Below are 24,866 nucleotides of genomic sequence, written 5' to 3'. Positions count from 1 at the left end.
ACCGTAAACAACTTTATTTGACTTTGGAAATTGTTGCTGCTTTACACATACATTACCAAAGAGTTTGAAGGGTTACTTCACCCAAAAATGAAAATTGTCATGATTTACTCAACCTCATGTCCTTCCAACCCGTTTAGACTTTCAGCCACCTTCAAAACACAGATTAAGGTAAAAACTGGTATCTGATCCTCTATTGAAAGTCCATTTCCTAAAGGATATTTATATGAATAAAGTGGTTAATCCAAGTCTTCTAAGTGGATACATTTGCTTCATATGTTGAGCAGATTACTTAGGCTTTTATTCACATATAAACATTGACCAGAGGACATATATAAAGAAAAGAAAATATAGTAAAAATAAGCTCAAATGTACACTTCTTGAAGAATTAACGTTTTGGTAGAATTAACTTTTTTTAATTAGTACATTTCATAAAAAAAAACAAAAAAAAAACATCATTTTTGTTTTGAACAAATGTTGAGACAGATGATTTTCATTTTTGGGGTGAATTTTGAGATTTTTAAAAAGCAAGTATCTTTAGCACAACAGTTATCGGTCAGTATATTATTCAATTTTCATATCACTCATCAGACTTCCTTTGATACATGATAAATTCACAAAATTGTTTTAATGACAACAGCAATTTATTATGAAGACTATTCAGTGTTCATTTGAAATGAAACACCCATTTTTTGAAGACCTCTACTTTGGCACTTTCCGCATTCAGGAATCAATTAACAGAAAAAAAATAACCACACGAACATACAGTATGTGCATACTTTAAAAAACAAAGCTACTTTAACACATTCAAGTATATGTCAGCCTTAGTTCCATCATCTATTTGATATAAAGACACTCATTCATTGAGTGTTTTGAAAAACACCACCTGAGAAATAGTTCTAGGTACATTAAGCATAAATAAATACTAGCCTTGGCAATCTGAAGTGATAGAGTTGAGATTTTAACAGTTGTACGATTGAATAGTTGTACAGTTTGGATGGTGTTACCTCATCTAATCTAAAATAAAGTATTTTCTTCTAGTGCATTTTACTTGCAATAAAGGGATTTGCTGAAAAGAGTTTGTGTCTATGAGGTCTGATGGTGTAAGAGTTGATCTCATTTAGTCTAAAAGTGCGAGGCACAGTGTGATGGGATGCAGCTTGTACGTATATGGTGACTGGTTAGGAATGATACAGACATTGGATGAAAAAGGACTGTGTGATCATTTCCCCAAAACCTCAAGAGACAGTTCAGCAGGACATCTTTCATACCATGCATTAACAGGAAATGCCATTAAAATGACTCTCTTTATGTGAGAGGCCAATACTGGAAATGTCATGCTTTGGTATTATCTGTGCAGGTTAGGTTATGCGAGTGATAAATGCTAATAATTGAACGGCACCTTAAAGGAATAGTTCACTTGAAAATTAAAATGTTGTTATTTACAGAGAAAGTGGCAAGTTTGACACTAAGAACAAGATTTACATATTTGTACGTTCCACACACAAAATGTGCACTACTTTTTTGAAATTCTCCTTTTGTTGTCTGCAGAAAAACAATAATCAATAATGGTTTGGAACAATAATCACTGAATTTGTATTTTTGTGTGAACTATCCCTTTAAAATGTAAGACTGGAGATCAGAGAGAAAAGTGTAACTGCTACACATGATCAAGTCGCTGTAACAAAACAGCACAAAATTACCTCTGAATACTCATGATGCATGAGCAGAGAGATTTCAATTCTATCTACAACAAACACAGTCTCTCAGTGTTAAATCAGGCCTGTTAGAGGTCCGGTCAAATTTTGCTTGTCCTTGCTCCCAATGTAAGATCTCCCAAAGTGGAGAAGAACTCCTCCATCTCGTTCTGAAGCAAGCGGTTGCGGGTCTCTGCGTCCTCACGGGCCCGCTCAGAGTTGCGGAGTTTAATTTCCAGCATGCGGTACTTTTTCTTCTCCTGGTCCAGCTCCTCCTCTAGTCTCTCCATTTGGTTACGCATAGTGACACTCGATTCCTCTAGCCTTAGAAAAATATATTACGTTAATTACATTTTAAAGTTCAAGTCAAATACTTATTTGGAAATGCAAAGAAAACAGTATATAAAAAAAGAAAATTAGTTTGATGTTGGGAACATTTTGGATCGTTCTGCGTGCAAAATAATAATACACTATAGAAATAGATTTATTTATTGCAAAAGTTAATTGTATAAACTCAAAGGACCAGAACTATATGTATTGCTTTTGTTTTTGGTAAAGACCAAACAAACCAAAATGGCTTCCTCATGTCTGCATATTAACATTAGGACAGAAAATATTTTATAGTCACCATAATATGCTTGTTTAGACATGATATAAGAAATTCTATTTCCGGGTCTGAGCCTCTATTTGCTTTAGATGCTTATAAACGCTATTTATTCATATCACACATTTTATCTCAGCTTTGAAAAACTCATGGCGTATGCAACAGTCTCTAGGCTTACGATTAATAACGGTTAATAAAAGATGAATCACTGTCTGGCCAACTGAGATTTCACTTTTGGCCTCAGATAAAATGTTTGGACCCCGAAGTACTAATACGTGATGTTCTATTTAATTACTAAGTTCATTTATTTATTTTTGCAAACCGTCACTGAATTTTACCTTATGAAGCCTAAAGACAAAATACTTTCACACATACCTTCGTATTCGAGATTCGTAGTTGGCCTTCTGTTTCTTTAACTCATCTTTCAGCTCTGCTACCAGGCCGTTAAGTGCTGTTGTGCTAATATCAGTATCTCCTGCATCTTCTCCATTACCATTCTCACTGCAGCCTGCACTGCTCACACACATTTCCAGTGCTTCGCTGCTCTCAGTGACCTCCGAATTCCTGTCTTCACTTTGTTTTTGGACAGACCCTCCAGCTGACCAATCCGCCTTGACAGAGTTCAGTCCAGAGGGGTCACTACCCACAGAGTCGGCCACTAGGATCTCACAGGAGGATGTGGACCAGGGCGTGCTTGCGACGCTGGGTACGCTGAGACTGGATGAGGTTACGTTGTCGTAAGTGGACAGACGGTGTGACAGAGCTGAATCCTTACCCATGCGCTCTCCTGATGAAGTACGCCGGTGGCTGCGCAGAGAGGAAAGCCCGTTCATCAACCAGTTGCCCGTGCTGGGCAAGGTAGACACGTCTACAGACGAGCCCCCGATTTTTGCAGGCTGAGCGCGTACCCCTGCGCTCTTGAAGGAGTATTTCCAGGAGGGGAGGGATTTGGCCTGTTTGCTGGGGCTGACCGTCACCCCAGCTTTTCCCTGAGGTGTCATTTTGGCAGTGGTAGGGGCACTTGTATTGATATCTAAAGACGTGGCACTGCCACACACACTCTCTGCCACTTTGGACGTCTGGCTCAGCGATGAGCAGTTCAGCATCTCCTCATCGGAGATCCACTCCGCCATGCCTCGCTGACCCTGCAGACAACTTCCTGTCTGCTCAGAAGACACATCTCCCTCAGTCCCCACATACAGACGCTCGTGTTCACTGATCAACAACGTCATCAGGTGCTGAACCTGCGAAGTTCCTAACAAAAAAAAACCTACTTTGTAAACAACTGAAGAATAATCAAACTGGCTGTACCATTCATTTTACTTCAATTATATAAAACTGATTTATATGGAGCATAAAACTACTCATAAGTGGCATGGGTATATGTGTAGCAATAGCCAATAATATGGGTCAAAATTATTGATTTTTTGTTCATGTCAAAAATCATTAGGATATTATGTAAATATCATGTTCTGTGAAGATACTTTGTACATTTTCTACCATAAAGACAATTTCCTGAATATTTATGAATTATGAATGATTTTCAAATATTTGTATCTCTGCCAAATGCATATATCAGCTGACCAAACAGTATTAATGGAACGTTTATTTATGTAGCTTTTAGATTATGTTAAATCTCAGTTTCAGACTTACTTACCTTCCATCATTAAAACAGGGTCTTCTACTTTAGGCCGAAGGATATTTGGTCCAAAAACTGTTGCAAGGTTCTGAACACTCATCTTGTTTTCAGTCGAGTGTGATTGGACCTCATCTAAGAATCTACATCGAATTCATACAGTGATTACAACAGACATTCATTTATCGTTCATTCAAATTAATAAGGGAATCATTTCAACAATATCGTCATGTACAAGAAAAAAAGAGATGTTATATATTCACTTACTTGCAAATGTACTTTAACAAATTATAATTAGCCTGAGGAAGTGTGTTCACCTGCATCACAAGCTCACCGAGACCCTGTAGAAGACACATGGAAACAAGATACATTTACAAACCCAGGAAACTAGGTTTTTGGTGGGGAAAGAAATGCTTTTCAAAACCACCCTTGTGCCGCAACTGTAGTAAATGTGCAGCTGTATACTGTAAATCTTAAAAGTATTTTTTTTTTCAGGTAATATTTTATTAATTAAATAAAAATCGAATCATCTGTACATAAAGTTGACATTCATGTTTTTTGACGCGTTGTAAAAATGCAAAATTAACTGTTCAGTATTCTGTCATGCTTTAGAGTAAAAAAATAATTTCACATGTAAAGTACTTGATTCTAATTTTAACTGCATTGTTCTTTGATATTACATTAAATGTTAATGAATTTTAGTTTGATTGTCAAAATAAAAAAGAAAGAAATTAAACAGATAGAAATTATTTCTTTGCATAAGTTCCACTTAAGTGTCAAAAAAACTTTAAAATTCAAGTAATTTCATTTAATATAAATACAATGCAATACTTTATTCTATGTTATAAATAGCATGTAAATATTAAATATCATGCATATTTAAGGAGTATATAAGAATATGATGTAAAAAACTTCATATATGCCCCTTAAATATGCTAAAATGCACTTTTTTGCGAGGACACTCATTATTTAATTCAACTTGATCTCACTAAAGACTGATTTAGCAAACTCACCATTTCTTCATCTTTTAGTAGAAGCTGTGCACATGTTAGGAAGTCCTCATATTTGTTAAAGGGAATTACAGGCTCTGGCAACTCCCTGAGGTAAAGCTTCAGGAGGGACGCCACTGTGTGAACGTCTGTGTTACTGCAAGAGGTCACACACAGGTCAGGGTGATACACAAATACATCAGCTTAGTTTTTATGTCTAGACAAGTACGGTAAACTGGCCCAGCACACTGACAAGCACCTAACCAGCATAAGCCAGCCAAGATATAGAGCAGAAACTCATGCTGGTATAAACAGGCAGAGCAAAACATGTTTAAAGCATCTTAATGCCCTTCATAACGCTCATATCCACTCTAAATGTGTCTAAATAGTTTTTACTTTATTGCTGTTTTGAAATTAAGCAGACTGTCAGCATTTGACTTCTGCTACAGCTTAAGTGCTACTCTAGTTAATAACTTGAAACTTGGCATTATTTAGCAGAATATTGTCGGGTTTTATGATACATTTATTGTGCTATTGTTCCTTTATAAATCACTTCGAATAAAAGGGCCTACTGAGTGATTAGATGTAAACGTAAAAGGAAGTTTTTAACTTGTCTCACCTGTCAAACAGAGGTTTATCCCCACAGTCAAAAGCATCTTGCAGTTCTTTGACCAGGTTGGCCTGTCCTGGCATCCTAAAGAGACCTTCCTCTTTAAGACCCTGCTCCCGTATGAAATCCACACACTGTTCCACCAGCAGAGGGGCCAGTCGGGGTCCAAACTTTCTCTCATACTGTATTGTATCCTCCAGGCGCTGGCCAAAGATACCTAGAACAATACAAGCACCAGAGAAACATGTAAAAACAGCAAAAATGTAAAAAACACACAAACACATTTTTAAACCTGCAGAGACATTAGCAAGCCGTTAGAAATCAAAATACGCTTCACAAAATTCAATTAAATCTCCAAAATGTAGGCTACTGTGTCAAAGACTACAGTATGTTATTCTATCATAATGTACCTCGCGATACATCGGTTCTGTCTCGTATACTACAATCTTCAGCATGCACACGATGAGCGAACAGACAAGACAGAGCTGTAACTTCAGGCATGAGGCACATGACAGATCCCTGCTGGCACGGGCAGCAGTCCACTTCAGGCACAAGTGAACAGTGATGCATGAGAATGTGAGTGAGTGAATGCACACCTGTTTTTGCCCTCTTTCATTGTAACGGTAATGCAGCCTCTCTGAGTGTGGAGAGAATGTGGGATGAGCACGAACGATTACATAGAAAGGTATCGAATTGCTTAACCCATCAATGCCCAGATTTTCCCAATGATGTCTTGTTTTAAATTATTTACACTATATTTAAACTTTTACAAATTCTGAATTATTCAAATAGACGATTAGTGATCGCAACGTTCCACAAGTTCTCATATACAGTCCAGCAAGACCGCTGCTTATAACGCAAACCAATGATAATTTAGTAGATGTTATAGTATTTATTATTATTTTGAATTAGTTTATATTTATTTTTAAAAGTTATATTTTTATATTATTATTTTCATTTTAATTTTAGCTTAGGTTTGAGCTATATTATTAGGCCTATAGGCCTTCAGTATGTGCTTTTGCTCTATGTGTTGAATATTAAAATTTTAGTTTTAAACTACTTATTTCAGTTTAAGTTTTAGTACTTTCTTTGTACTATCTCAGTACTTTTGTTATAGATTTAGTAGATTTCAGTAGATTTGTTGCAGTTAGTTGCAAAGGCAACATTTTATATGCTCTTTTAACGTCTTTAAATTGGTTTTTGATCAAATTAATTTTATTTCATATTTATTTTAATAAACAAAAAACATTTAATTTACATTTTAAAAGCTATGCTGAGAACTGCATTCTTTCCAGGGTACATAATAATGGCCTCTTGTTACAGATATTTAATATCATTAAAATTATATTAAAATGTTTGTCTTTATTCAGACTCCCCAAAATAATCTGTTATTAAATACCTGTAACACAATGCCTAAAGATTCAGGCGGTGCCAGTGCTGTTGTTATTTTAGTGTGCCTGTATATCAGCTGTGCAGCATGATATAAGCTGTGTGCCAGATATAGACCACATTCTAGAATAGAAATCATGCACTTGCTAGTTTAATTTTCTTGTTTTCTTGACTATGCTGCCTCATAAGGTTTTATTTGTGTGGGTGATAAGCTACCTCCTCCAAAGGGAGCCCAGATGACGCGTCTAATGGCTTTGACCCAATCCTCCATGTCATTCTGGGAGTTTGCCATGAGCAGGAAAGCCTCATGGCTGAGAGCCGATCTGTCTTTCTCTCCTGTACAGCCTATGGAGACAGAGAGGCGGAAAAAATCACAAATAAATAATTTGATCGGTATTGATAGCATCTTGAAAGGACAGATAAATGCCAGGACATGAATAATTGTGTTCATTTACGTCAATGTAAATCCCTCTGCTATTTTTATTAGAAGACTTGAAAACACATTTCGTAATTGATTTAAAGCACATAATGCTCGTGCTGTGGCTTTATGATTGCTGGGCTTTGTGACCAGCAATCATAATAGTAGGCCGCACAACTGTTTTCAACATTGAACAGCAAATCAAATCAGCATATTAGAATGACTTTTGGAGGATCATGTGACACTGAAGTCTGGAGAAATGGCTTCTGGAAATTCAGATTTGACACCAAAGGAATAAATTTCATATTAACTACATGACTATTTTAATGCATTTTCATCAAATAAACCATGCTTTGGTGAGAATAGCAAACAACAAAAATACTTTCAAAAAACAAAACATCTTACCAGCCCTAAAGATGCCAACAGACATATCGGTATTATAGTAGGATATATATATTTTTTGTATAATAATACTGTTTTGTCTCAATGTTTTTTCTATGATCTTGTCTTTACAATAGTGAATATACCACTAGGTGGCACCAAAGCCATGGGGAAGCAGCACATAGACAAAACAGTGATTTCTCTTCATGACATCATCCTTCATACCAGACATTAACCATAGCAGCACAGGAGAATAGTGGTGTTTCGTTCTTAAAGCAGGGCAGATTAACTGAAATGTGCCATGAAAATTAAAGAAACCATCTTCTGAAATGAATTTTGAACTGATTTTTAATCATTCTGTTATTCAAATGAAGTCAAAGAGTTCATATTCAGTTTTATTTGTTTTTGGATGGTTTTTAAAAGCTCAGCATGTCGTGCTAATAGCATTATGGAACTGAGACTCCTTTTCATTCGCTTCCACAAACTGCCTCTTTATCTCTTGAAAGTATCCGCAGCATAAATTCTGTTCAACCTAGTTTTTGTGGATGGATGGTTCCATTATCTGTCTGAGCCTGGGTGCAGAATAAACTGAGTATTGTCAGGTAGCTAGTGGCTGTGTCAGACGACACACATAGGACTCCCTGAGGAACGCCTGACTGTCTCTGTCTGCATGTCTGAAAGACAGTGGGAGTGTGTGATGCATTGCCTCTGTGCTTGTGCCCTTGGCAGATGCAGTTTCACTGTCTGTCTCTCACATGTAATGACAATAATCAAAGACTTGACTTTGTAGAGAAGTAAGTGTGACCTCTTTAGAAGACACAGGCTATTGATTCTATCAGCACTGACCTTTGTTTCTGTTCAAAAGTGGATCTTTTGACTTTGAAAGTTAATTTTTTTTCACATTGGCTAACTGTCCTCTCATGTTGTATTCAGTTCATTAAGATAATAGTTATCGTATTATCAGATTGGACTAAACCTAACCGCATAAGAACTTGCCATCTTGTTACACTTGTGGTGTAAAAAATTGCTCCTATTTTCCTATCCTGCTATATTATTAACAAATAATGGATTATTATTTTTATCAACTTTGAGTTGCCCAAAGTTGAGTTGCATAAGTTCAGAGATAACGTGAATATATGTGACTGTGCCCTTTTACTTTAATGTTTTATTAGCGAAAAAGTGGCGCGAATCGCGTGCGGAAGAAGCAAACGCCATCAACACACGGATTACTTCCGGAGAAGGATTAACGCCCCTGAGGTAAAATATTAAGTTTTGCTTTTTGTTTTTGTTATTTTATTCATTTTATGCTCCTTTTTTGATTTTTTTTTTTTTATGCAGCACAACCTGTTTTAGTAACGCCGTTATTGTATTTAAGGTGCTAGTTATACGTTTGTTGGACCCGTTAACTGTTTTGCATGTCCTCACACAGTGATTTGATTCTGATTTAATTGATATTTGTGGAGATAATGTTAATATATGTGACTGTGCCCTTACATTTTACATTTTTGCGTGTTATTAGTCTAATTTATCTATTGGTAACGTTAAGGGTTTTTTTTAGTAGTGCGCGAGTTCATTGCAATGATTACAAATGTGATATATTTTGATATATTGTATATATATATATATGTTCAATAGACAAGTTAATTAAGAGACCAACAACATATTGCCTGTTTTTGCTCTCTTTCGGGAACAAAAATCATGATTACAATTACAATTTATTATATTACAAGTACAAACCCAGCCATAGCACTGTTTTGCGTCCTGAATGAATCAACCGTTTAAATGACTCGGTTCAATCGCTTTGACTCACTATTAACAGTTACTTACTGCCACCTACTGGTGGATTAATTTCACATTTAAAGCACCTTTTATTTAAATAATTTCAAATGTCAGCATCCAACGTTTTGTTTAATATCAAAACATGTATGTATTGTAAAATTAGGCCTTTGTAAAGATAAATAAATATGCAGATTTAAATATGTAAAAGCACTGATGAAAATAATGCTTCAGAATAAATTTACACCAAAAATCTATGCTAATTCTAAACCTTGTTTGCGTGTTACTCTTTCAGTGTCATTTCTTTACTTGTAAACTAGTATTCATTTCTTTCAGATATTTCCTGGGAATAAATCCTGGTCAAAGCCTGAAATGAACGGAACAAAACGTCAAAATCCTCCAAGACCGCCAAAATTCCTTGTGAAGATCCATGAAAGGTATAAACTTTTTCCAAAAATTAGCTTTAACTGGATTGCTTCTCTTAAATGCAAAGCAACAAGTGTTAAAAGTAACACTTCCTGCATTTTGTTAATTTTTTTGACAGTGCAGCACTAATATTGTACACACAAATGCTGTTTAAAAACAAACGGAAAAAAAACCCCTTTAACAAGCATTTTCTGAACATTGTTCAATGAATTACTACCACTGAAGCCTTAATTTTGTATTCAAGGTTTGGCGCTTGTATGGCTGTATGCATGTAGGTATGTATGTTTTAATGTTGCTTGCTTGCTTGTATGTATGCATGCATGTTGGTGTTTTGAAAATTATTTTTCAGTATTACAGTTTCGTACTTGTATTTTCATATGTAATACAAAAGCTATTGAATACATTTACTGTAGTAAAAATGTTTGGTTTGTGTACACGTGTTTCATTTATTGGACCATGTTTATTATATATTGTTTGTTTTTAGTATATATAAAATTAGATATCTTAGCATAACTAGTGATTATATGTAAAACCTATATAGACCAATACAGATTTTCAGAGGCAAAACATTTTTAGTTAATGCTACAGAAGAAACAGTATGCCAAAGTTTCAGAAATTACTGTATAACCATAAACAGGAGTAGGTAAATGTTATGGAGAATGTACCTTAAATTTACAGGATTTTGTGTTTTTAAATGGAAGAAAATGTCTGTAATTTTACCACAAAATGACCTAGTAATTTTCTGCGAGCAAATTCTGTTTTTTTTTTTTTTTACAGTGTGAATCATACTCGTATGTGTGCAGCAGTGGTTTGAACATTTGTTCTGGTGTTGCAGGTACATCAGACCTCAGGTTTTGCTTTGTCTTTGACCCTAAAGCGCCAACGGGCACATTTTCATTCTGTCCTCCAGCAAGGCCAACTTCAAGGTCAGGAATAATCACTCCACATTCAAAACATATACTCTAATATCTGAATTCCCAGGATTTTAGATGTCCTTGTCGCCCTTTATCTGTTACCCAGAGCATGCCTAAACCGCTCACATCAACATTCTCCTAGCATGCATATCCCAAACAATGATTTTACTATGACATTCAGCATATTTCCACGAGAAGGTCATGGATGTGGACTATTTATAAAATGAAGGACTGAACAGTGATGTGCATGTTTAGCATTCCGCTGGTGGTAAGAATCAAACAATGTAACGCCTTGCAGCCCACCCTTTAAAGATGCATTGTTCAAGATAAAACACGTACTTGGGAATTTCGTCTCTTCAAGAGTTTTTGCACTGGAGACAAATATTCTTCACTAATGTCCCATTAGTCTGTCCTGTCAAACATTTGCTTTTTAAAGAATTTCCACTTTGCATGTTATCAGTAATACTTTCGTTTTTAAGCTGTCTTTAAGCACTACAGTGCACTGTTTGTTAAATCTTTGTACAGTAAAAAGATTTCATACCTTTAATGAAATCACACTGTAAGAGCTCAGTCAGCAGCTTTTAGGTGGCTGCTGCATGTCTTCCTCTCTCGTGTATCAGAGCAAAATGGGAGGCAGCGAGAAGCCCAAGGCACAGTGTGCGGTTTGGCCAGCAGTCGACTGGGAGGATATCCAGCATGACAGGCCTGAGGCTTTCACATGAAGGTCTTTATTTTAAATCTAGCACTTTGCAGACACAACTGCCTTTAGAGGTGAAAGTCTGCGCCTTAATGAGAAAACTGACAGCAGGATAAACTTCAGCAAAATTTTACAGTTAACATTTAATATGATTTCTTTTATCGTATATAATATCTGTATGTAATAACATGTGTTTGGCTAACTCTCTCTCTCTGTATATATATATATGATAAGAAAAAACTAGGAACCACTTAGTCGAGCACAGTCAAGCAGAACACCACAGCGACCACACAAAAACCATTCGAAAGCACCTAAAAAGGTTACATTCTCTTAATTCTGTATTTCGTTTAATGTCTCATATAGTTAAACTACACAAGATCTTGAAACTCACTTCCAGACAAGAATTTGTGAAGCCAGCATTTAGCCTAACAACCTTTTTTTCTCTAGTTGTATTGTGTTGCTATCTAGAGTGGTCACAGACACATCCACATCTTCTACAAATCCGCTTTGTTGGAGTAATCTAGCTAACCGCTAATTGCTAACCCAATATGTGTCAATTGTGCTTAAATTCTCGATTTGGTGATTGGTCATTTTGGTGATTATGCTAAAACTAAATCTTTTCCACAAAACCAACGTCCTCTAAACATCTGCCATTTGGAAACTCTTATCAGTCCTGTTGGTTAAGCTCTCTCTGTGGGGCTGCTGTCTCTGGTTCTGATTATTGCAGATGAGAGTCTCTGTTCTCCTGATGGGCCCTCACTGCCAAAATATCAGCTGACCCCCATAGGCTTCCTCATATTCTGACAGTCATTAGCTCTTCCTGTGTGGCACAGCCCAGAGAATCGGAACTGTAACACGGAAGAGAATTACGTCATCTAAAAGTGCTTTAATATATCAACCTAACTATTTGCCATAATACAAAAGGAAACGCATAAAGATGTGTATCGTTAGCTTTGTAAAACTCACTTTATCAAGTCATATTTAGGTCAGGAATTCAGAACCTTTGTCTTCTGGACTATATGTTTTATGGTGTAGTTTTAGCTTTCGGTTTCAGAATGTGATGGATCGCTTTAGCCAGGTAGAATCTGTTATTTTATACCTAAACATAGGCTAAGACATTAAATCTGAAAAAAAAACAGTAAAATATTGATATACAGTAATATTGTGGGGGGGAAAATGTGAGCGAAAAAGTACAGAGCAAATACATATAGCCTACTGGACTCATACTATAATAATATTTTGTAATAATATTTTATAATATTAATGTTTTTACTGTGCTTTGTGCTTTGTGAGCATAAGAGACTTCTTTCAAATGCATTAAAAATTCTTACTGACTCCAAGTCAATGTTTTAAATTATGCTCCAGACAGATTAAAGGCTTGTTTTATTGCATATTATTTGTAATTAGACTTCATTCTTTACAAAGAAATGAAATGTGCTATGTGTTAATTGCAAAACTTTTTAATAGCCCCTAAGTTTTTTTGTAAAGTTTGTTGAGGTTCTTTGTTAGTCATGTTTTGTTTAACAAAGCAAGCCCGCACCTCCTAGAAACTACTCAAGCACACCATAAGGAATAGTGGTTGTTCTGGTTGGGAACTGCTGCATGAGATCATGACATCTGTAAATGCACATCAGCGTAACAGATATCACAAAGAACCCTCATTGTTAACATCACAATCATTTAGGAACTTCATACAAAATGTGAACCAAAATGAGCAAAGAAAGGGTTAAAGTGTCAGTTTCAGATCAGAGAGCAGACGAACACCTTTCAGCATAGTTCAGGCAAAATTACAGGCCCTCACATTCATGCAAGACTACCTCACCAGCAGCAGCTCCACTCCTCACAGCCTGTTCCAAAAATACATGGCTCACAAAGCCACAGCTTCCTGGATCTTTTTCATGCATTTGACACTCCAGATGTTACAGTCCTCACAACCCACAGCTGCATCCAACATAGATGATTTACAGGTTAAAAAACAAAACTCCCATCGCCCATAAATTCCTATCCTGCTATAACTCCGCACTGTACTTTCAGCACAGCAAATCTCACCTATCGATCCATACAAGTTGTCGTCTTTATGAGGAAAGCGTATCCTTACCCTTAGCGTGAACAGATCGGTGCTCCTGCAGCTTGCGGCAACCGAGCCCCATGTTGGCACGCGGGCGCCAGAGAGGGCAGCGCTACAGCTGTGCCATGTTAGTTACATCTCTGGCCCTCCTGGAAGGTGAATATGCAATATAGGTGTGCACTAGGGGCGTGCGATTGAGGGAGAGAAAACAGAGAAAGGAGTGGAAAAAAAGTGTGCATGGGACGGAGAAAGATAGAGAGAATAGAAGAGAAAAAAGAGTGAAAGAGAGAGCGCAAAGAACCCCACAGTACCATCACCGCCAGAAACCCGAAAAACAAGTCCTTCGTCTGCTTCATTCATTCATTAAAAAAAAAGAGTTGTTGTGTTCTCTTTTTTTTTCAACCTTTTTCTTCCCCGCCCCCCTGGTCTGTCAGACTCGCCCTCGCTCACCCTCATGAGCGGAGCCACCACAGTGCTCATCTTTGCCAAACACTGCAAACATCTCCCCCCCCAAACACAAACAGACCCAGCTAATCAATCTGTGTGTGTGTGTGTGTGTGTGTGTGTGGTTGGGGGGTCGATGTGTCTTCTCATGGGGTGGGTGGTTGAACATTTCTGCAAGCCCGATGCACAAATCTCTGCATGTTGCCTGGATCTTTTCCCCTATTAAATCTAACAGCTTATTAATTAAAACTTCCCCTCTTTGAAGACATTTCGAAGACCACAAGGGGCTTTGTGTGTTACACAGATGCTTTTATTGCACATTGCCAGAAGGCTTTAGATCAGAGCTTTTAATGTACCAAACTGCAATCTTCACAGACAGAGCGTGATGCTTCTGTCAGCTGTAAGGACATGCTCGGATCAGACCTCCCTACTCCAGTCTGCAGTCGTGCTTTTGTGTCGAGAGCCAGCGTAAATAGAGCCATTGTTTGAGTGACTGATATAAAAAGACCAGGACTTATGGAAAGCGGGTTTAGTTTGGTGTACTTAACAAAACACCATTATATGCAGAAGCTCACGTTGTCCACCTTGCAAAAGGATTATAGGGGTGACAATAATAATGTATGTGGTACAGAAAGAAAGAAAACAGATAAATGAAGGCCAGCGCAGAATCGCAACAACTAATGCATGCTTCATTCTCTGCAGAAGTTGCTAAGACTTGCCTTTTGTTTGGCCTATTTTTTAAGAGCTATTCTTTCTCTAACTCCTAAGACTCTCAGGGATTTAGCCTTTATTCACTTTTAATCTTAATTTCAATAATCTGGGATGCAAGACCACCAAGACACACCAGAGGTTTTTGTGTCCACTCTTCATGCCAAACAATCAATGACTAATCAGTTTGAATTTTTTACACAAAAAGCAAAAGAAAAGTGTAGTTTGAAAAATACAGTAAAATCGGTAATTTAGGTCACACTTTAGCTTGGGGGCCAATTCTTAAATATGAACTAACTATTAATTATGACTTTTGCCTGAATAAACTCCTCATTTACAGCTTATTAATATTTATATGAACATATTAATATCATGCAGAATAAGGCATCATGTACTTTATTAATCCTAATAAACAGCCAGCATGCTAGTAAAAAGCGACTTGTTTTGTTCTTAAATCTAAAATGTTATCATAATATTTTTAAATATTATGACGAATGCATTCTAAATAACTATTTTGTTTTATATTTTAAAAAGTAATGTATTCCTGTGATGCAAAGGTGAATTGTCAGCAGTCATTTCTCCAGTCACACGTTCTGATCTGGAGCTCAGGAAACATTCTTTCTAATTATTATTGTTGTTAAAAACACTTAAGCTGTTTAATAGCTTTGTAAAATAATAATAATAATAATAATAATAATAATAGAATGTTCAAATGAACAGTGTTTATTTAATTAGAAAAAATCTGTAACATTACACATTTTTACTTTCAATTTTGATCAATTTTAAACACTCTTGCTAAATGCAAGTATTCATTTCTTAAAACAAACAAACAAATTCTAACATAAAACTTTTGTATGGTGGTAACATTAATGATTTATTCCTGATCATTTCATTCCATCATGTACTTGTTCATGCTTAGATTTTGCTTCAGCATGAAATTAAAGTATTAAAGTTAATTAAAGTATTAAAGTCTCAGGAAAGAATACAGACACCTCAGTCCTGAATGCCAAGTGAAGCCACGTGTTTGTGTAGGTTGAACTTTTATGCTCAGGTTTGACTGCTGTAGCAACAGCCTGTGATATTTACTTGTTGTAAATGAAAGAAGAAGACGCGAGAAAGTCTGGGCGTTGCTAAGCACCTAAATAAAATATCCCAGTAAAAAGACAACAGCATTTCACTATAACAATACCCAAAAGCTATAAAAACTTGACCGTAGCGGACGATTTTCATAATGCAAACAGATTTTTATGTAGCATTTCTGTATAGGACGGGAATAAAAAACCTGACTGGTAAAGCCACAGATATATGAAGATTAAAATTCCAGCTGTCATGCTTAAAAATACTAAGTGTATAAGATTTTCTAATACTTGACGGTTAATGCTTGCTTTCATTAGTTTGAACACAAGCAGCTGTGTCACTAAATGCATCCTGAAGGTCTCATTAAGCATATGTCACTGCAGTGGACCACACAAGCAATTGTGTATCAGTTTCACCCATTTAGACTTTATTTTAAATCAAGGACCACCTGCGACAGCTCATGTTAGTCTGACAGTTCATACTGAATTCAAGGTCAGCTAAGGTCACGTCCTTTGCTTTTCAGATGCTGGGTCAGGCTATGCAGAATGATTGGTGGTTCCCAGAGTACATGTAAACAATAAACGCTTCAGCAAAATCGGTCCCGCAGAAACATACCGCTGCATCTAGCATGAACCATGTGACACAGCAGATGTGGATTGTTTGGAATTCGGGCTAAACTTATATTATTTCCGACATGCGACACTTCAAAACTAATTAAATGAAAACTAAACAGATAAACCAGATAACCAACTCATTGTACTATACTCATATGTTACTAAAAATGTCATATTTTTTCTAATCATGCATCACTAATTATACATTAAATAAAATTATGCATTAAAATACATTATATTCCCATCATAAATTAATAACAAATTAATGGTAATTTCAGAATATTGCGTACATTCCCCTTTTTCCTAATGAAAGCAGCACTTATATCACTTATACATATCCTTTTGGGGTCAAATGTTTTCAAAATAAAATAAAAAACGTAAAAAATTATAAATTATAATGAAATGGTTTTATTACAGGTCTTAATGAAAAACAGATGAGATTTTCAATAAGGTCTCAGGCTTTTGAACCTTAATGTAGATGGTCAGCATTTTGCACATGAATGGATTTTAGACTTCACAAATGTCCTTCATGTATCCTCAGAGGACACCTAATGCCCTCTAGTGATTAACTCTGGTAATGAGGAAGCCGTATTTCATCAGTAACAATATGCAAGCTGCTGCTCAGAGCCTGCAAACACAGTGCCTTGTTTGTTTTCTTGTTTTGCCATTATATTCCTCCTTGAGTGACAAGTAGGATGAAGAGTATAAGTAAAGAATATAAAATATAACATGCACGGATTATGCCTTGATGCCACAAGCCTTTAAATGCTTTATTAAATCAGACCACAGAAGATTCAGGTAAATTTAATTATCTCCTACCTGGAACTATTTCAAAAAGATGCCGCCCAGGTTCATCGGGATTGGCTGTCAGCTCGTTGACTTGACTACCCTGCAACGGGATACATCCCTGGAGGGAACAAGAAAGAAAAGATAGCTTTACACTGTGAAAGCAGGTTCGAAGGGCACTTTTTAGAACAATTTGTGTTCATTCCGAACAGTTTCATTTTAAGATGTTGTTAAATAAACCATTTCTGGTCAGGGATAACTGGAGATTAGTGTTCCATTAGGCTATTGTAATTTGATAATTGATTTGTGGTGCTAATAAGCGCCTGCAGGGGCTCACCTTCAGGGCAGATAAGGCAGTGTGGGATTATAGTTCTCTGTTGTGTGTCTGGCCCAATTTTACGCTGTAATCAGCAATGCTGAGTCATGCATAATTAGACCTAACCACAGTCAAATTATAAATTATGCACCAGCCTCCTTTAGCTCATCCTCCATTCTTCGCTGCCCCAGCATTAACACAGCGATGCAAGTTCTCATCGCTCAACTAAAATTCCTCTTTGCCATTCAGCTGCAGTTAAATGAAATTTCAGAGGGTATGCATTGATAAGGGTAAATGCTTATAGGGTTACCCACTCAAATGCAAGCTGGGCACATTTCTGCAGCAGAGATTGAATTTAGCTGGGATGAGGATGGGGTGGGGGTGGAGAAAGAGCAGGAGCATTAGAGGGAGTTTACAGGATACAGAGGAGAATAATACCAGCTGAAGGATGGATGAGCCACAGTCAGCCGTATATGCTGAAGAAAGTCATGCTGCATTAGGGGTCATAGGTCGGCCACTCTGTATCTGCTAAATGCTTTGACTTACACTACAGGCAAGCAGGAGGGCATGCTGTTTCCAAATTAGTTTGTCAGGCTAACAGCATGCTGATGTCATCCTGGTGTAATGGAGACACTGAGGAGGATATAGCTGTGCTCCCAAAGCTTTGCTGACAGCGAACAATGAATCACCAGCATGTGTGTGTGTATATATATATATATATATCTGTGTGTAAAGAAACTACATATTTTTACACAGGGACAATTTCACACAATATATTTTAGTATATTATTTAGTTTACAAATAAACAAGCAAATTGATTAATCTTTTGTGCAAATTTGTGTATAGTCTCAAATGTTTATGTTTTTAATATTTAAATATTTAAACATTAAAGGTTTTAAATATTTCTATATTTAATATTATTAAATATTTAAACCGATATATTTAAAAAATAACTGTTTTCTATTGTTTCATAATCGTGAATGAAATTGATTCCTGTTAATTTATTAATTTATTCCTGTTAATCCATTTGATACATATTAGTGCTGTCAAACGATTATAACATATGTGCATGTACTGTGTATATTTATTGTGTGTGTATAAATACACATGCATGTTTAAGAAAAATATGTTTGTATTTTAAATATATTTATACATAATAGGAATCATATGAATATAAATACATATACATTTTCCAAGTACACTGTATATTGTATATGTGTGTATTTGTACATACATAATAAATATACAGTACGCACTGATTTTGAATATTTTTTTTATTTTGGATGCGATTAATCAGGATGAATCATTTGACAGAAATAATTAATATATTCCAGTAATACACATTTTGTTTTGTCTCACATTAATTCTATGAGAAATCATTCTAACATTTGGTGCCTACAAAACACTGATTATGTTTTTTTTGCCTAATAGTTTTTGGAAAGTGTAATACATTTTTTTTTAATAATTCTTTTGTTTTTCAGGATTCCTTGATGAATAGAAGCTCAAAAGAACATCATTTATTTAAAACCAAAATGTTTTGTGACATTATAAATTATTTTTTTGGTCAGTTTAATGCATCCTTGATGAATAGAAGTTTTTTTTTAAATTATTAAATGGTAATGGTCATTTAATAGTGTATATGGTTATAACATGAACAGTGGTCAATTTCATAACTGCCCATCTCTCCCAATGACTTAGGTTCAGCCCAATAACCTGTAGATGGTGTGTATTATGGGTTGAGGGGTTGAACTTGAAAACAGTGACGTCATTCATTTTCTCACAATCAATGCTTAAATCAATAAGATAAATAACATATAGATTTTTTTAGAGTTAGAGTTATTGATCAAATAAGAAATAAAAGGTCAAGGTCTATTATTTTTTAAACCAATTTTTCCAACATTAACTGTCACCTCGTTTAGACACAACAGGGCCAGATTTTATTTTGATTAATGTGGCTGAAAGACAACCTTATATTCCAGATAAATGATATCATAATAAATAACCTTTATTTTTGTTCTCAGGTTGCTCTGACCTGATCCCACTGTACCTGTGGTTTGGTTTCCTCCTCATCTTTGTAGAAGTAGAGCTGGTCGGTTCGAAGCACAAACCAACGCAGCTGCCAGTTCTTCATGATGCTGCGCTGTTTTTTAAGCCAGCCTGCTTTCAACGCCCTGTCTTGGAGGCTGGGGGACGCTGGCCTGCTGGAGCCGCGGGAGAGCTCCCCCATGACCATGCTCTTAGACCTGGCTGAAAAAGTAAACACAAACTCGTACACACATTCAAACATGTTACGTTAGATTTGATGTCACATTTACAGTACATTCTCATTCTGCTCATTTAGCCTCTGCTAGTCTGGACAAGTATATACCCAGAAACACACATAAAAATGCATAGATGCGTTTGGCAATGCAAGCAATTTGCCCACCACAGCTGAAAACAAGATGTATCATGCATGCCTTATGACAGGCTTCTCGCCAATGCTGCAATGATGCAAAAGACAATTTTTTGGGCTTATTCATGAATTTAAATTCCCCTCATTTTGACCAGAAACAACCACAAACCACAGCAAAGCAGATCAGATTGGGCAGCTGTTTTTGAGAGACATACCCAGTGTCACAAGCAGCTGCTTTATACTTGTGGGCCAGAAGAGAAAAAAATCAATCCTTGCTTTTCTGTGTGCTGAGAGAAGCAGGATAGCAGTAAACATGAGAGTGCACTCCCAAGCTTTCTTAATACAGCCAGTAGTAATTGTTTTAATGCTAATAATAGCAGTTATACTGTATTTATATACTAATATATACTATATTTGAAGATAAAATCTATGTTTATTGACTGTTGATTTATTCCATCTTCAACAGAATTGTTTTATTGGAAATATTAGAATATCATTAGATTACTCTAATATAAATAATAATACAATTTCCAATCTTAGTTTCTATTCTGTTAGATTTGTTAAAATCACTGTAAGTAACACAAGCCAGTTCCTCAGTGACATCATCCTCCAGGAGGTGATGTCAGTTTTGGTAGACAAGACAAAACTCAAATTGAATGATTTTTTGTGGCTTGTCTTACTTTTAAACATTCTGCCCTGGTTTATGAAACTACTTACATTTTTATTATTATTATTATTGTTATTATTATTATTGTTATTATTATTTAATTTATTTTATAATATTTCATTTTATATTATTATTATTTTTAAATTATTTATTTTTTTACAAATATTGTATTTAATTATTATACAAAGATATGTATTATAAATATATAAAATTACTGTATATGTATAGTTCCTCACTAAACATTTTTACCCTCCTGTTACATTCTAACCTGTTAAATTTTTTGCCATTTTATAAATAAAGTTGTAATTATAATACCTTAACTTACAACACAAGTACATTATTTCTTTCTGTGTTACAGAGTTGAAAAGGCACTGCATAACAGCAATGTCTGGTCCTCGGCTTCCCGTCTGAATGAAGGGCTGCAAATGCTGCCACTCTGATTCAATCACTGTAAGTAATGGAAGCCTCATCAGTGTTAATGTACACCTCACAACCTCATGAAAAAAAAGAGTGAGAGAGCACAAATGGTACAAGGAGGGTGGGAGAAAAGCCCCTAAAATCATCTTGCACTTTGAACAACAGTCTCTAGGGACACAAGGAATGGTGTGTCTCCTTATTACCCATAAACCTCTCAATAACACGCAGGGCAGGACGTTCAGCATCAGAATTTTACCCCATTTGTCTGATTTTCTTCTCCTGTGACATGTTCATTCTAAAAATACTGGAAGTCTGACCAGTCCCATGCATATTTTATTCAGACTCGTTTTTTTGGAGTGACAAAAGAGCCTGTTCCTTAAATATTCTTTCAGAGCTTTGGTACTGAATTCGAAGACTTATTAAAAATTATTAAGAATTAATATCAACAATTAATCTCCGCCTGAAATGATCCTCCTGCTTAAAATAGCCCTGTGATAAAGAGTTTCGTCCAAGACATGTTTTATGAGGACACCTTGAGTGCAGCATGAGGAACAGAATAATAATGAATGTTCTGGAGCTCCTATTGGCTTGGATTATTCCATATAGTTCAACTAATCCAGCTGTATTATAGCCATTTTGTAGTTTACAGTAGGCATAAAAAAACAAATATATAGATCCATGACTATTTTTTTCCAAATGTGCACCATCTAAAAACTAAACTTTACTAAACTGAACTAAACTGAAATTAATTGTAGTGTAACATTAAAGGAAAATCAGAATGAATCGTATTAAATTGATTAAAATAAATAAGAATTCTGCTATCGATCTACCTGTCATACAAACTGAAAGGCGATTGTCAGGCCACCTAATGTTCCTACACTCAGAGTGAAATATCACAGCAGTCTGCAAATGAAACCTGGCAGTGTCTTTTAGCCTGCTGTGCTGGAATATGTGCTGCAGCCGCCTAAAACACAGCAAACCCAATACCCTCATCAAAAGTGACACAATCCATATGCAAGATGACAAATGCAGAGCCCAGCAGACAGACAGTGTGCTTCAAACGCTCCTGTTTGCTTTATGTTGCACAGCAGGGCAGAAATCAATCCACAAATAGCCTTTTACTGCTGAAGCTGACAAGCCTATTCTCCAGGAAAAATAATCAGGAAAACCATGCAGTTATTATCAATTCAACTTTAAATTGATATTGCACCAGCCTTGTGCATGATAACCTTGTACAATGAAGTATTTATTTATTGCAACATCATTTAAAAATCTAGGTTAATATCAATTAATAAAAACTGTATTTTTCATTCAGTATAATTTGTAAAAATCCATTAATGTTATGTGTAAATTAAATTATACGCGCAAATTAACTAACATCATACCTAAAGTGTTAACTAATTAAAACTTATTGTATGGTGTAATCTGATCAATAAACATATTGAATGTACATTTAATTTACATTATAAGCCCTGATGTTATAGCAGGCTAGGCTTTTACTCATGTAGGTGAACCTGTTTGACATTCAGCTGTTATGATTTATTACACCTGCAAGTCCCTTGATTCTAAGTGTCGAAACTACAATTCATCATAGACCAAGAATAGAATATAAGTAGAGTTCATTTACAGAAAAATGGCATTGGATTATAATGTTCACACTTATTCTTGACTCTTCTAACATCATTACTGTACACTCTTGAAAATAAAGGGTTTTCTATTGCCATTGATTGTTCAATGAAGAACCTTTAGTGTCATGAGACATCTCCCTTCCACAAAAGGTACTTTACAGTCAAAAAATATTCTTATTACATTGTTGAGCACACTAAGAAAAAATAACTTTTCTTTGGGGAACCCAGAAATCATTGTTATGACATTGCTGCAAAAACACCTTTAAGTGTGTCTAAAAAAAATCCCACTATGAAACATCAGGCACGATCAGCATCAGGATCTGAATCTTGACTTCCCGGTTAAGGAGTGTGACACAAAGCCAAAGACCACTTACACTCATTAACCGCTAATCAAGCTGAAAGATGTTACCAAGCAACCGCCCAGTCTACTGGATCAGTGCCATGCAGCCTCAGAGATATACAGCCCATCACTGAGCTGTGAGATCAGCGGACTAGCGGAGCAGGAGCCGGTACTGAGCGCAGATAATGCAGCCAGAGGAGGGTGTTGCTACGGATGGGAACGCAGGACACTCATGCTGAGAATTAAAGGTCTTACCTCTCCTGGACTGTCTAATCTTGGGACTTAGCATGGTGTTCATAGCTGAGCAACACTGTCCTCCATCCACATGTTGGGATCCGCACTCTACTCTCCTCCTGAGCCTCGCCCTGTTGCACCTCTTCCGCCTGCTCTGGACAGCATCTGTCTTCCTCCCTCCCTTCCTCTCTCTCTCTCTCTCTCTCTCTCTCTCTCTCTCTCTCTCTCTCTCTCTCTCTCGCTCTATCTCTCTCCCCTTTCATGTCCCACTGGCCCACTGCACTGAGAAGCACGCTTCCCTGGCCCCTCCCTCCCTCATCATGCAGAGGCAGCTGGAGGAGAGAGACCTCTTGCACACCCTCAGATCCACACTTACCCATAATGCATTATTTATCCCACACCACCCAAATTAATTCCACTCTGGACCAGCCATTAAAGGCCCGGGTGATTACACTCAATAATTCAGTGAAGCAGAAACAGAAGGGCTTCTGTCATTTCTCCCCCCTTCAGTGTCCCTCCTAATTGGCTCTTTAGTATAGTGACTGTATCTGCATGTGCTTGTGTGTACTATTTTACGTATACTTCTCTATTCCCCCCCACCAATGTACATTAACTTTGTTTTATTTTTTTATTTCCAAAAACAAAACAAACAGATGTTAAAGGGTTACTTTGGCCAAGAAATAAAAGTGTCATAATTTAATTACTCTCAAAAACCAATGTGCTGCTTTTTGTGCATTCCAAAAATAAACGTTATGGACGTTTCCATATAACTACTTCCAAAAAGGACCAGAAACAGCCTAAAAATATTTTAAAAATTGTTTACCGATATGATTTATGTGCTTTTCTGAATAAAATAAAAAATGAAACTAAATAACTAAATAGGTTTCAGAAAAATTTGAATAGGTTATTTTCATGCTCATTTTATAATTTTTAGGGAGTTGTCATTATGTCATTTATAAAAAGAAAGAGCTGCATATAAATATTCTTGGAAAGATATAAATATAATGGAACAACATGGATGAATTTTTATTCAGCCCTCATTTAGCTTCAACTGTATTTATATATATACTTATGATATATATATATATATAATTCCTTAAATTCTGTTACACTTTCCACTGCATCCATGTTACACATTGTATTTCACAACAGTTGCGACGGTAATAATACTCTGATTGCAGAACTACATGGTGACTATGTCAGAAGATTTGAGAATTAATTTAAAACATTTATGGTTAAAGGCTAACAGTAAGAACTATATGAACAAAGCCCAAAGCCATATAAATGTTATGACCTTTTGGTCATCATAGTCCAGTTATAAGAGATGTTGCAATTAAACTACTATAAGAACACTTCCAGTCAAACAAGGTGAATAAAAAAAGTCACATAATTACCTAAAAATCTCCATGGTCTCTCCATTGTAGTAAACCCTCCGAGCATTACATTAGGGCTTATGATTTAGCACAGTCATGTATGGCATTTGAAACTAACCGCTTCAAATATCAGTGTAAGTAAAAGGAGAACTACGGTTATAAGTGTAAAGTTCAGCAATGTGACTGAGCCAGAGACTCCCATATCTTAAGGAAATAAGGGGAGGAGAATGATTTGCCAAAAATTATTCAGAATAAATCCACTAAAATG

At 36.0% G+C, this 24,866-nt stretch overlaps 1 protein-coding gene across 4 annotated transcripts; it reads right to left on the bottom strand.

Annotated features, from left to right (window-relative positions):
* Window positions 1–622: 622 nt before the first annotated feature.
* Window positions 623–24,753, bottom strand: arhgap22 (Rho GTPase activating protein 22). Of its 4 annotated transcripts, none has more exons than XM_043255529.1 (10): window positions 24,620–24,753; window positions 19,595–19,794; window positions 17,265–17,352; window positions 7,139–7,267; window positions 5,543–5,750; window positions 4,948–5,080; window positions 4,202–4,275; window positions 3,956–4,077; window positions 2,674–3,553; window positions 623–2,018 (listed from the first exon to the last, which is right to left on the bottom strand). In XM_043255529.1, the coding sequence occupies exons 1-10, from the start codon at window positions 24,663–24,665 to the stop codon at window positions 1,796–1,798; spliced, it is 2,103 nt and encodes a 700-aa protein (XP_043111464.1). In that variant the 5' UTR covers window positions 24,666–24,753; the 3' UTR covers window positions 623–1,795. The 4 variants fall into 4 exon arrangements, with proteins under 4 accessions (XP_043111464.1, XP_043111466.1, XP_043111465.1 ...); XM_043255531.1 differs by having other exon boundaries at window positions 19,595–19,790; window positions 24,620–24,717; XM_043255530.1 differs by lacking the exon at window positions 24,620–24,753 and adding an exon at window positions 23,247–23,439.
* Between the last annotated feature and the right edge of the window lie 113 nt (window positions 24,754–24,866).

The sequence above is a fragment of the Puntigrus tetrazona genome, chromosome 13, assembly GCF_018831695.1.
Source record: "Puntigrus tetrazona isolate hp1 chromosome 13, ASM1883169v1, whole genome shotgun sequence".
In the NCBI taxonomy this organism is placed as follows: Eukaryota; Metazoa; Chordata; class Actinopteri; order Cypriniformes; family Cyprinidae; genus Puntigrus; species Puntigrus tetrazona.
The sequence above is the reverse complement of the archived record's forward strand: the minus strand, read 5'-3'. Positions and strand labels throughout refer to the sequence as shown.